The sequence below is a fragment of the Trichosurus vulpecula genome, chromosome 2, assembly GCF_011100635.1.
Source record: "Trichosurus vulpecula isolate mTriVul1 chromosome 2, mTriVul1.pri, whole genome shotgun sequence".
NCBI classification, from domain to species: domain Eukaryota; kingdom Metazoa; phylum Chordata; class Mammalia; order Diprotodontia; family Phalangeridae; genus Trichosurus; species Trichosurus vulpecula.
The window spans coordinates 163,106,362-163,118,559 of NC_050574.1; the positions used below are offsets into that span (position 1 = coordinate 163,106,362).

General features: G+C 37.0%; 1 protein-coding gene across 1 annotated transcript; it reads left to right on the forward strand.

The window, feature by feature from the left end:
• The first annotated feature begins 2,217 nt into the window (after positions 1–2,217).
• Positions 2,218–3,141, forward strand: LOC118838014 (olfactory receptor 150-like). Its single transcript, XM_036745210.1, has one exon. It carries the CDS (start codon positions 2,323–2,325, stop codon positions 3,139–3,141), a length of 819 nt encoding a protein of 272 aa, XP_036601105.1. The 5' UTR covers positions 2,218–2,322.
• The last annotated feature ends 9,057 nt before the right edge of the window (positions 3,142–12,198 follow it).

Genomic DNA, 12,198 nt, shown 5'->3' on the forward strand with positions numbered 1-12,198 from the left:
ACTGTCTGATATTGGGAGTCAGCTAGATGTAGTGAGCTGTCATCAGTCAGCATGGACCCAAGGTGAGAGCTTGGAAGTCCAGTTGGGAGGAGCCATGTCAAGAGTGGTAGCCCTCTATAGCAGTGGTATCAAATTCAAATCACAATAAGGCCCACTAAACCATACAAAAGGATCCCTGTGGGCTGTATGTTGACTTAGAAAACCACATGTTAACATTTTTATGTTCTTTTGTATTTTTACTGATTTCATGAAATATTTCCCAATTACATTTTAATATGTTTCCTGTGCACTAAGGAGTGTTGTGGTTTTATGCTTGACACTTCTGCTCTATAGCATAGCAAGAAAATGGAAGGTTGGGTGTTTAAAGCTGGTTCTGTAGAGTGGCCTCTCTCCATCTAATGAGGCACAGGGTCAGGAACTGGAGGTCTCGTTGGGAAGGTTGCAGAACAAGTTCTTTCCTGTAAGCTAAATGTTGTTATCCTACTTGGAGCTCCTCATACCAATGAAATTAAAGATACAGTAAAGAAAATTGTGAACAGTTTGTGAGCAACTAAGTTATAAATAAAGGGTTTATTTATTGAAATTAACACTGAGTTTAAATGTGTAAAAAAGCCTAAAGAAAATAGTATAGAAAATGTTTTCATTTTCTTCAGTTTCATTTTTCCCCAAAAAAGAAAATTGGGATTTTAAAAAAATGTTTGCTTCAAAATCTGCAGAAATGTAATATTTCTGGGAACCATCTAGTTATAAACTCAGTCTGATAGCTGAGTATCTGATCTGTTTGACTCACCCCCAAAACTTAAGAAAGTATGAGAAAAAGACTATTCCATAACAAAACCTACTAAATAGCCAAAGAGCTAATAGAGTTTCCTGGTTAGGAGTGGTGGGAGGAAGGGTGACTATGGAACATGGTAGAAAATGACAATGATTTATTCCCAGAAGAGCCTGCATCCCTGATGAGATAAGACCTTGAGTAAATTCTGTGAGTTTCTAATAAGGTCCCTAGAAACTATCCATTAATAATAAGTCTTACAGCACTTACAGTGAGATTGAGAGATGATATTTTCTATCCTAAAGTTAGAGAGAACCATTGTGTTAAATAAATAATTAAAATTTCATCTCTTGGAACTCAGGGCAGCTAAGAAATCAAAGACCATGCTTGCATTGCAATAGAACAAAAGGAAGCAAAAGGGTCTATGAAGATTATCATTTCTGAATTCATTGCTACATTTTCCAAAGACTCTTTCAATGAAGATCCAGCAGTGGAGGGTGAGTGCCTTAATTCAACTGCCCTGTTCCTTTCTACCAAACTCACTACTATGGGAGCCCAGTTCTTGGTGAAATCTCACTTCCTTATCTTTTTTTTGGAGGGGGGAAGGCAGGGCATTTGGGGTTAAGTGACTTGCCCAAGGTCATACAACTAGTAAGTGTGTCAGGTGTCCTAGGCCAGATTTGAACTCAGGTCCTCCTGACTCTAGGGATGATGCTCTACTCACTGTGCCACCTAGCTGCCCCTCACTCCCTTATCTTTACTGGCCCATTGCTAACCTTGAGTAGCATAGAGCTAGAAACGCATCTGTGGAGAAGACAGAAATATGAAGAGATACTGGGAATCATAGAGGCTGCAATACCCCCATTGAAGTGTCAACAGAGAAGGCTCTTTTGTTTTCATTGAATGACTTTGGACAGTAATTGGCTTTCCTCAAGAATTTGTCGTCTTTTCTTTGAAAAAGTAACTGAAGCCCTAGTTCCCATTCTGATGGAAACCAGTCACCTTTAATATCCAGCAAAGGTTGCTTCTGTGAAGAGTTTCAGAAATGTAAACTAAAGCTAGATAGATAAGGACCCCAGTGAGTGGAGAGCTGGAAGTCATCCCTTTCTTTCATCCATGAGCTCTCATTGTTGTCAGCAGATTCAACTGTCTGTATCAGTAACATAGTTATCCCTTAGGTAAAATAAGGAACAGTTGGGTATGACTCTTTTCCAGCACTTCTGTTCACATGTCCCATCATGGTAATACTAAGACATGCTAATAATGATACTGATACTTTCACACAGTGACCAAGGACAGTGCCCATAGGCCCCCCAGGACCGAAACAGTCCAGGATTCCAGCTGTCCATTTTGTGTAAACCTTTATGTGTGGAGGGAGGGAGGGGAGAAATCCTCTCTAATGTTACCCTTCTTTTTCAATCCCACAGGTCCACCATCCAGAGAAGGAAAATCACTCTGCAGTGACTGAGTTTATCATTGCAGGCTTAACAGACCGACCAGAGCTCCAGGTTCCACTTTTCTTCTTGTTCCTAGGGATCTATGTGGTCACCATGGTAGGAAACCTGGGAATGATCATCTTAATTGGGCTCAGTCCCCACCTTCACACCCCCATGTACTACTTCCTCAGTTGTCTATCTTTCATTGACCTCTGTCATTCTACTGTCATCACCCCCAAAATGCTTGTGAACTTTGTGTCAGAAAAGAACATCATCTCTTACCCTGAATGCATGGCTCAGCTCTATTTCTTCCTCATTTTTATAATTTCTGAATGTCATATGTTGGCAGTGATGGCTTATGACCGTTATGTTGCTATCTGTAGCCCTCTATTATATGATGTCATCATGTCCAAACAGTTGTGCTCCCGGTTGGTGGGAGGAGTGGCTGCAATGGCTGTGGTTGGCGCCACAGTTCACACAGGCTGCATGCTTAAAGTTTACTTTTGCAAAGACAATATTGTCAATAATTTCTTTTGTGATCTTCTTCCCCTCTTGAAGCTTTCCTGCTCCAACACCTACATCAATGAAGTAGTGCTTCTGGCTTTTGGTTCATTTAACCTTTTTGTTCCAACCCTAACTATTCTTAGCTCTTATATTTTCATCCTAATAAGCATCCTTCGCATCCATTCCATGGCAGGCAGGTCTAAAGCCTTCAGTACTTGCAGCTCCCATATCATGGCTGTTTCCCTATTCTTTGGCTCCACTGCATTCATGTATCTGCAGCCTTCTACCAACTCCATGGACCAGGGGAAAGTGTCCTCTGTGTTTTATACCATAGTGATCCCCATGCTGAACCCCTTGATCTACAGCCTCAGGAATAAAGATGTCAAGGTTGCTGTGAAGAAAATTCTAGAGAAAAGGATGTTCTCGTGAAGAGTAGAAAGGTCATTGGTGATGGGCTCAAAGGCTTTGCTGATGCTGTTTTCCTTTCAAAGGGATGGGTCATACTGCCTCCTCCCAACCCCTCTCCTCTACCTCCCCAACCTCTTGTTTCCTTTCTTATGCAAGCAAACTTTTGTGGGTAAATCACAATTAGAAGATCTATGAAAAAATGAATAGCAGAGTGTCGTGTATTAAAAACATGAACTACTGGCACTTTAGGATAAAAGAGTAGGGGAGCTGTGAAGCCACTCCATCAGTATACAATTTTCCTTTGGGGTAGTAATGAGGTGCTTTTTTGAATTTTTAAGAGGATGACAGATACAGGACAGGAAATGATAACAATTTAAGGTTTACAAAAATTTTACAAATATTATCTCATTTTATTCAGACAGTAACCCTGGGGGGATGTACTATTATCCCTATTTTATAAATGAAGCAACCAAAGCACTCAGAGGTTATGACTTGCTCAGGGTGACAGAACTTGTAAGTGTTGGGCTGGATTTGAAGTCGTCTTCCTGACTCAAGGACCGGTGTTCTATCTGATATGCCATTGACCTGTCTCCTAATCCAAACCCCTCATTTTACACATGAAGAAGTTGAGACCCTGATTCTTGAGCTACTTCTTTCTCTTATGCCACACTGCTGACCACAGTCTTATCTCTCTCTTTGGCCTGTTGGGTGTTCTAGAAATCAGAAAGACCTGGTTCTACTTCTGATCCATCCTGGCTGTGTGACTCTGGATAAGTCACTTAACTAGTCAGTGCTCTTGGTAATACTCCAAGTTGCTTAGAAGGTGTCGACCTGCATTGAGAGAGGGAATTTCCTCACCTGGGTGTTCCTTATATCAATGAAATCACAGGTCCAGTCTCTTTCCCTCTCCCTATTTACCAATGGCATGCTTTTTTTTAAAACTGTGCCTTTGGGCAAGATATGTGATTCACTGTGGCAGTCAGGTGGTACAGTGGATAAAAACGCTGGCCCTAGAGTCAGGAAGATCTAAGTTCAAATCCAGCCTCACATACTTACCAGCTGTGTTATCTTGGGTAAGTCTTTTAGTCCCTGTTTGCTTCAGTTTTCTCAACTGTAAAATGGGGATAGGAGTAATACCTAACTGCCAGGGTTGCTGTGAGGATGAAATGAAATATTTGTGAAGCATTTAATGCAGTGCCTGTCACATACCAAGGGATATATAAACACTATTATTATTATTGTTTTGTCACCATTTTATTTTATTTCTAATGTTCAACTCTGTTCATTTTTCTGGTCAGACTTTTTGGTCACCTCATTTCTTTCAATTGTTTTTCAATTCAATCTAAAAAACATATATTTGACACTTAATAGGTATAAGGAATTGTCCTAGGATAGAAAAATCATCAACAACCCAACCCTAGCTCTTACGGTCCTTGTCTACTTGTGAGGACAAGGGAGTGGTAAGGAGGAGGAAGCACATCACGTGTACAGAGTTTGGCAAAATACAAAATAGAATGTGAAAGGAGCAAAGGGGAGGTGGAGACCACAGGTGTCAAATAAACCACATGTGGCCTCCAACATTCCCATTTGTCAGGAAGCAGTTTAAAATGTTGGTGGGAAGTATTTTACAAGCTAAATAAAAATACAGTAAAATATTTATTACCTTATAATTTGATACTAAGTCTATACATAGCCCACAGAGATCCCTATGTATGAATTAGTGGCTCCACATCTATTTGATTTTTGACACTACTTATCTAGGTAAAATGCTCCAGGAAAATTTAATTGGTAAGAGAACACTTTTAGCTAGAAGAAATAACTGACATATTTATTGTACTTACAGAGTAGTAATTCTCCCAACTGTGCTGGGGTCCACAGGTCCTACACAGCTCATTAAGTGGTAAACAAAGGTAACCTTCATTCCATACAAGTCTCAGAACAACCTGCAGATTTGCTTCAAATCAGAGATTCTCTGTTTAAAAGAATGTCATGGAGGTTCTGCAAAGTCAGGAAACCCCAAACCCCAGGACTGCTGACAGCTTCTGGTACATTAAGCTCTAATGTTATAGGGATGAGTAGGGCTATTGGAAGATTTGCATTTGCTTGCAGATGTCATATGCACTATTATCACTTATATAGTATGTGTGAAGAGATTCCTGGCAAAATAGCTCTTATAAGGACATATCTCACCATTGGAAAGGGTTCTCTGCATGTAACAGCTGTCACTTACACGGCTCACTTTCCAGCTAAGAAGAAATGTTGTGGGGAGATCTCTTCCTGTGCACATGGAATCCAGCTCCATCTTATTGTGGCTTATGAAGTGTGGCCATCAGAGCTGGATCCCCATTGTAGAAAATCTGTGCTGAGAAGGGACTGTTTCTGGCTGTCACACAGAGGGCATCCTGTTGTTGGAATATCCATTATCATTTTGTTTTAGAAAATTTTAGAGAATTTTTAGCAGAATGGTAGCATAAACCTTATTTTTTTAAAAAGCCTCAGGCACAAGAACTCAAAGAGCTTTATTTTAAATTCTGGCTATATTAAGACGTTAAAAAAAGTTCCTGATAATTTACCCCATTCTATCTCTCCCTTTCTCCTTCTCCCAATATATTCCCCTCTCACCCCTCAATTTTATTTTTAGATGTTATCCTTTCATATTCAACTCACCCTGTGGCCTCTGTCTATATATATATATGTATATATGTATATTCCCTTCAACTACCCTAACACTGAGAAAGGTCTCATGAGTTACAAATCTTTCCATGTAGGAATGTAAACTAAATAGTTCAACTTTAGTTAAGTCCCTTATGATTTCTCTTTCCTGTTTACCTTTCCATGTTTCTCTATATTCTTGTATTTGAAAGTCAAATTTTCTCTTCAGCTCTGGTCTTTTCATCAAGAATGCTTGAAAGTCCTCTATTTTATTGAAAATCCATATTTTTCCCTGGAGTATTATACTCAGTTTTGCTGTAGGTGATTCTTTGGTTTAATCCTAGCTCCTTTGACCTCCAGAATATCATATTCTAAGCCCTTTGATCCCTTAATATAGACACTACTGGATCTTGTGTTATCCTGATTGTGTTTCCACAATACTCAAATTGTTTCTTTCTGGCTGCTTGCAATATTTTCTCCTTAACCTGGGAACTCTGGAATTTGGCTACAATATTCCTAACATAAAAGTGGCAAGAAAAACCTGTTGTAATGGAAGGGAAGAGGGGGTGGGTGAAAGGGAAGGAGTGAATCTTGCTCTCATCAGATTTGGCTTAAGGAGGGAATAATGTACACACTCAATTGGGTATCTTACCCCACAGAAAAGTAGGGGGAAGGGGATAAGAGAGGGCAGATGACATAAAGGAGGGCAGATAGGGGGAGGAAGTTATCAAAAGCAAACACTTTTGAAAAGGGACAGGGTCAAGGGAGAAAACAGAATAAAGGGGGACAGGATAGGATGGTGGGAAATATAGCTAGTTTTTCACAACATGACCATTATGGAAGTGTTTTGCATAATGATACATGTGTGGCCTATGTCAAATGGCTTGCCTTCTCAAGGAGGGTGGGTAGGGAGGGAAGAAGGAAGAGAGTTTGGAAATCAAAGTTCTAAAAATAAATGTATAAAAAATTTTGTTTTTACATGCGACTGGGAAATAGATATACAGGCAATGGGGTATAGAAATCCATCTTGCCCTACAAGAAAGCAAGAGGAAAGGGTATGGGGGTGCGGAGTGGGGTTATAGAAGGGAAAGCAAACTGGGGAAAGGGGCAATCAGAATTTATGCCATCTTATGGTAGGGAAGAGAGGAGATATTTGTAACTCAAAATCTTGTAGAAATCAATGTTGAAAACTAAAAATATTAAATAAAAAGTGGAAAAAAGGTTCATGAAGCTAGCAGGTAATTTTCTGAGATTGCCAAAAACAAGTTCAGCTGTTTTGAAAAATCTAAAGGATAGAAAAAGAAATGTATCTCTTCTCTGTATGCAGCAGCTATGGAGGTAGACTTTTTCCAAGCCCAATATGGAAAGCTAGCTTCACTTTTCTTTTTTCTCAGACTATTGATTCCCAGTATTTTTGAGTTCTGTTAGCTTATCACTTTCTACCAACTCCATGACCCTCCTGTCTCAAACCTTCTATAGTTGTGCATTGCACAATTTGTTATTTAGTTAAAGTGAAATAAAACAACTTATTTTGAAACCTTCACTGTAGCCTTTGTAGGTTATCATTCAGCTTGACCAGTTACTGCATCTGGTTCCACTATCACTGGCCCTACTACTGTCCTGCACCACCATATGAACCCTCTTTTTCTGGTACCTCAATCTGCCCTGAGTGAAATGATGAAGCAATAAATGGGCCTGGGCTGATAAAGGCAAGACTAGATATAGTTGTGTTAGATAAGTACTCATCAAAGAATTAGGAAATGTGGAGACCAAATCTCCAAACCATCAAATGACTATGAATCCATATAGGTATAGGCCTAGCAATGGTAAGCTAAGTTAAACAGCATATGCTGTTTTAGAACTTTTAGTGTATGATTCAAACTGCTTTCCAGGTTGCTTACACCCATGCCCTGGTCTACCCACAGGGAATCAAAGTTTCTGTTTTCCCAAAGTCCTTCCAACATTTCTTATATTACTTTTCTCTCATCTTTACAAATTTGATAGATGTGAAGTAGAAGCTCCATATTGCTTTACTTTCCACTTCTCTACTTAGTAGTGATTTGGAACATTTTTCATATAATTATAGAGATCCTGGGTTTCTTCTCTTGACAGCTGACCAATTATACTCCTACATCATTTATCAACTGGGAAATGACTAGTATTCTTTTATATTTGAAATACAAATATATGTGGATATTTATGTATATTCTCATATGTATGTTCACAGAAATGTTTACATATCTTGAAAATGAGACCTTTACCAGAGAAATTTGATACAACATTTTTTTCTACACAGTTATCAGCCTTATTGGATTTGGTTATACAAAACCTTTTTAATTTTAGATAAAATTCTATTTTTTCTTCTGTGATCCTCCATAAATCTTAGTTGTTTAAGAACTTTTATTAGATCTGACAAATGCTATTCTTCATATTTCCCTAATTTGTTTAAAATGTGACTTTTTACATTTAGGTCACCTATCCATATGCCATTACTAGGCCCATAGCAAAAAAAAGACCAAATAAAGAGAAAAAGGCTTTATATGTGGAAATACATTTACGGCATCTCTTTTTGTGAAGGCAAAAACTATAAACTAAACAAATGCCTCTCAACTGGGAAATGGCTAAGTAAGTTATGGAATATGAATAATGTAACATTATTTTGCTGCAAGAAGTGAGGAAATAGATGATTTCAAAGAGACATAGAAAAACTTTAAATGAACTGATGCAAAGTGATGTGAAAAATCTGCATTATGACATCAATTTTATAAAAGGAACAATTATGAAAACTTTCCTAAACTAATGAAGAATGAAAAGTAGAGAACCAGAAAAACATCGTATACAACAATAATAACACTGTAAAGACAAACAATTTTTAAAATTATAAAAACTATGATCCAATGACTATCCATGATTCTAGAAAAATTGATGAGGAAACATACTGTCTACCTTCTCACAACAAGGGATGGATTAAGAGTGCAGAAAGAGACACACATACACATGCATACATATATACATATTATATATACTATATGGGTATACAGCATAAGCATACATACATGTGTATATACACACAGACACACACACACATCCATACACTTTTATAGATAACCAATGAGGGGATTTGTTTTGCTTGATAGGGAACATTTTTACAAGAAATTTTCTTTTCTTTTTTCTTCAGTAGGTTAGAGGTGAGAGAAAGAAAAATAGATTTATATTAATGAAAATGATCTAAAAATGTAGAGATGGAGGTACTACAGATGTGAGAGTGCTGCATGCATTTTCAGATGAGGTCAATATATTGTTAATTTTGCTTAATAGTTTTACTTTATTACAGGGACCTCTCAGGGAATGGGTGTAATCCATAAATGTTAGTAATGTAAAATTAAAATTCATCATTAAAACTTGAAAACAAAAAGAATCTTATGCAACACATATATATGTATTCTATATACCTCTCTGTGAGGAAAGATGACAGAATGTGGTGAGAAGTTAAGAAGTGCCCAGACACAGCTCTGAACTTGGGGATTCTTCAGGAATTTAAGCCAATGTAGCATTTAGGGGAATTTAGTCCAACTGGCAAAGCAAAGAAACATGGTCTGTGATCAAGAACTTCATAGTCAGTATTGAACCTTCCCTGTGTCTTCACTATATCTCATGAGGGAACTATGGAGTGAGAAAATCAGAAGGTTTTTTGATAGCAAGAGAAGTATATCTAGCCATGTCTCTTTCCAAGGAGAGCGATTAAGGGATATTTTGGGAGGAGCTGTGTATTTTTTATCTGTTATTGCAGCTGGCCCTTTTACAGAGAATTAATTTCTTCCAGAACTGAACTAACTTTATTTGAATTGAATTCTTTAGCAAACAAATTCTTCAAATTATAATCCAGTGAGATTGGCATCAATTCCTAGCAAAAATGTATAGCCCAGTATTTAAAAACATGGTTTCAAAATACTTTTTTGAATAAGTCATGGTCACCATGATCCAAAATAGAATGATTTTTTTAAAGAAAAATACATGTGAAATAAACTTTTGGGGGGGGAAGGATTTTAGACGGGTAAGTATGGGTATTTTCACAAATATTGAATACCTCAATTTAAGTAAATCATTTGACATTCCTAGTGGTCTACAGGTGAAAAAGGAACAAAAATATGGATTAAATGACAGGACAATTAGATATCATCCAGACTTGGTGAAGTAACTACTAAAGTATGATGATTAACAGAATTATGATTATAACACTTTAGTGAAGTTCTACAGAGATCTGTCCTTGGCCCTCTTCTGTTTAACATTTTATCAGTGATGAATATGAAAGCATGGATGTCACGTTTATAAAATATAAAGTTGACCTACACCTGGGCTGCATAGCTAACAGGAAAGATGACAGAATTTGCAGCCAAAATTATCTGCACAGGCTGAAACAGCAGGCAAAATCTAATAAAATGAAATTTACACATATTTTCAGTACACAGAGTTTTTTTTACATGAAGGAAGAACTCCACTTATTCACAAATATCATAATCTATGCTTTTAGTATACATTTTTCTTTTTATAAAAATAAGTTTTTATTGATATTTTCTGTTTCTCAAATCACCATAGCTATCCTAAGTATCCCTTCCCCTGCCTCTACAGAGAGCCAACCAATATAATAAATAGTACTTTTTAGAGAGAGGAAAAAAGTCATCATAACTGGTTATTAACAATGAAAAAGTCCAAAAATAGGAGCAACATGTGGGTCTGATATCTCCATGCCTGGGCAGTGTGGGGAGGAGATGAGGGAATCACTTTTATTATGTTGGCAAAGCCTAGCCAGGAGCATTAACTGTTCCTCCAGTTATTTAAGTTATTCTTTATTTCTTTAAGGAGCACTTTGTAATTAAATCTATACAAGTCTTTTGTGTGCTTTGGGAAGTTGAACCCCAGATGTTTCATGCATTTTGTAGTTATCTGGAAAGAGTTTTCCCTTTGTTTTACTGCTTCTTTTGTTTTGTTATTGTTGTAAAGAAATGCCATTAATTTTTGAGGATTTATTTTGTATCCTGCAACTTTGCTGAAGCTATAAATTGTCTCAATTAGGATCTTTGCTGATTCCCTAAGATTTTCCAAGTAAATTTTCATATTGTCAACCTATAGGAACCTCTATTGTCATCTCCTCTTTACTTACTTTTATTCTTTTACTTTCTTTCTCATCTCATTGCTGTTGCTAACATTTCTAGAACTACAGGCAATAACAGTGGGGATAGTGGGTATCTTTGCTTCACTCCCATATGTATCAGAAAGGGTTCTAGTATATCCCCACTGCACGTGAGGCTTGCTTGCATTTAGATAAGTGCTTTTATTTAATTTTTTAAAGTCTCTCTCCACCACTATACTTTGAAGGCATTAGCTTGTTGGTTTGATTTTTGAGAGATTTTGTTTGAAGTACTCCTTCAGAACATTAAGCCATTGATTCCTCATCTTTTTTTTCTTTTTACTTTGAAAACTATTCCTCTAGGTCCTAGAAGGTCTCCTTAATAAAAAAAAAGATTTGTACTGTAAAGTTTGGATTCAGTCAAAGGGCTGCATTTGAGGACCTAGAGGGACATTTGGCCTCCAGGCCACAGGTTCCCCACACCTGTTCCAGGATCTAGGGTATATTTTAGGACTATAGGATTTACCTATGCTTGCTTATTATAAATTCTATAACAGAATGTTCACTCTTCTTCCCTCTTGCCCTCCACTTATACACATTTTTTTATTTTGTTCTAGGTAGAATTTGAGATTTGTCTCTACCATAAAGTTAATAAAATGTTCTATGTAAAATATTTACATTTCAAGTCATTTATTCCATTTCACTTCATGTGAACTGCTTTTTGGGTTTACTTAGTATGGCACCTATTCCATTTAAAAATTGACGATATACCAATTTAGATTTAATAAGCCAAATTGAAGTTTTGAAAGTGTTTTAATTATTTGCCTATTTGCACATTGTTCTTCAGTAGAATATTCTTGTGGGAAAAATTGTGTCCCAGGGACCCAATTTAAAAGCAAAACTGAAAGACTAATTATTTATGGTAATTAGAGTGTGATAAATATATCACATCATATATTGGAATAGGATAAATATATTCCGGTGTATTCTGATAATGATTTAAATTTTTGAAAACATGGCAACATTTCATTACATGAATATTTATTGGAATATATATTGATATTTGAGATGTATAAAAATTTAGTGAATTAATTTCATGTGAGTAGAGTTTGTTATTTAAAGTTCAATATTAAAGTGCTCATGATGAGCTAGGCTAAAGTATCTTTCCCTTCTAAAACTACTCTTGCTTCCTCAAATTTTCCCAGAGCACTTATCTCCCATGCCTAGAATGTACTCCCTCCTCACCTCTACCTCTTGAAATCCTTAGTTTCTTTCAGCTTAGTTCAACTGCTGCCTCC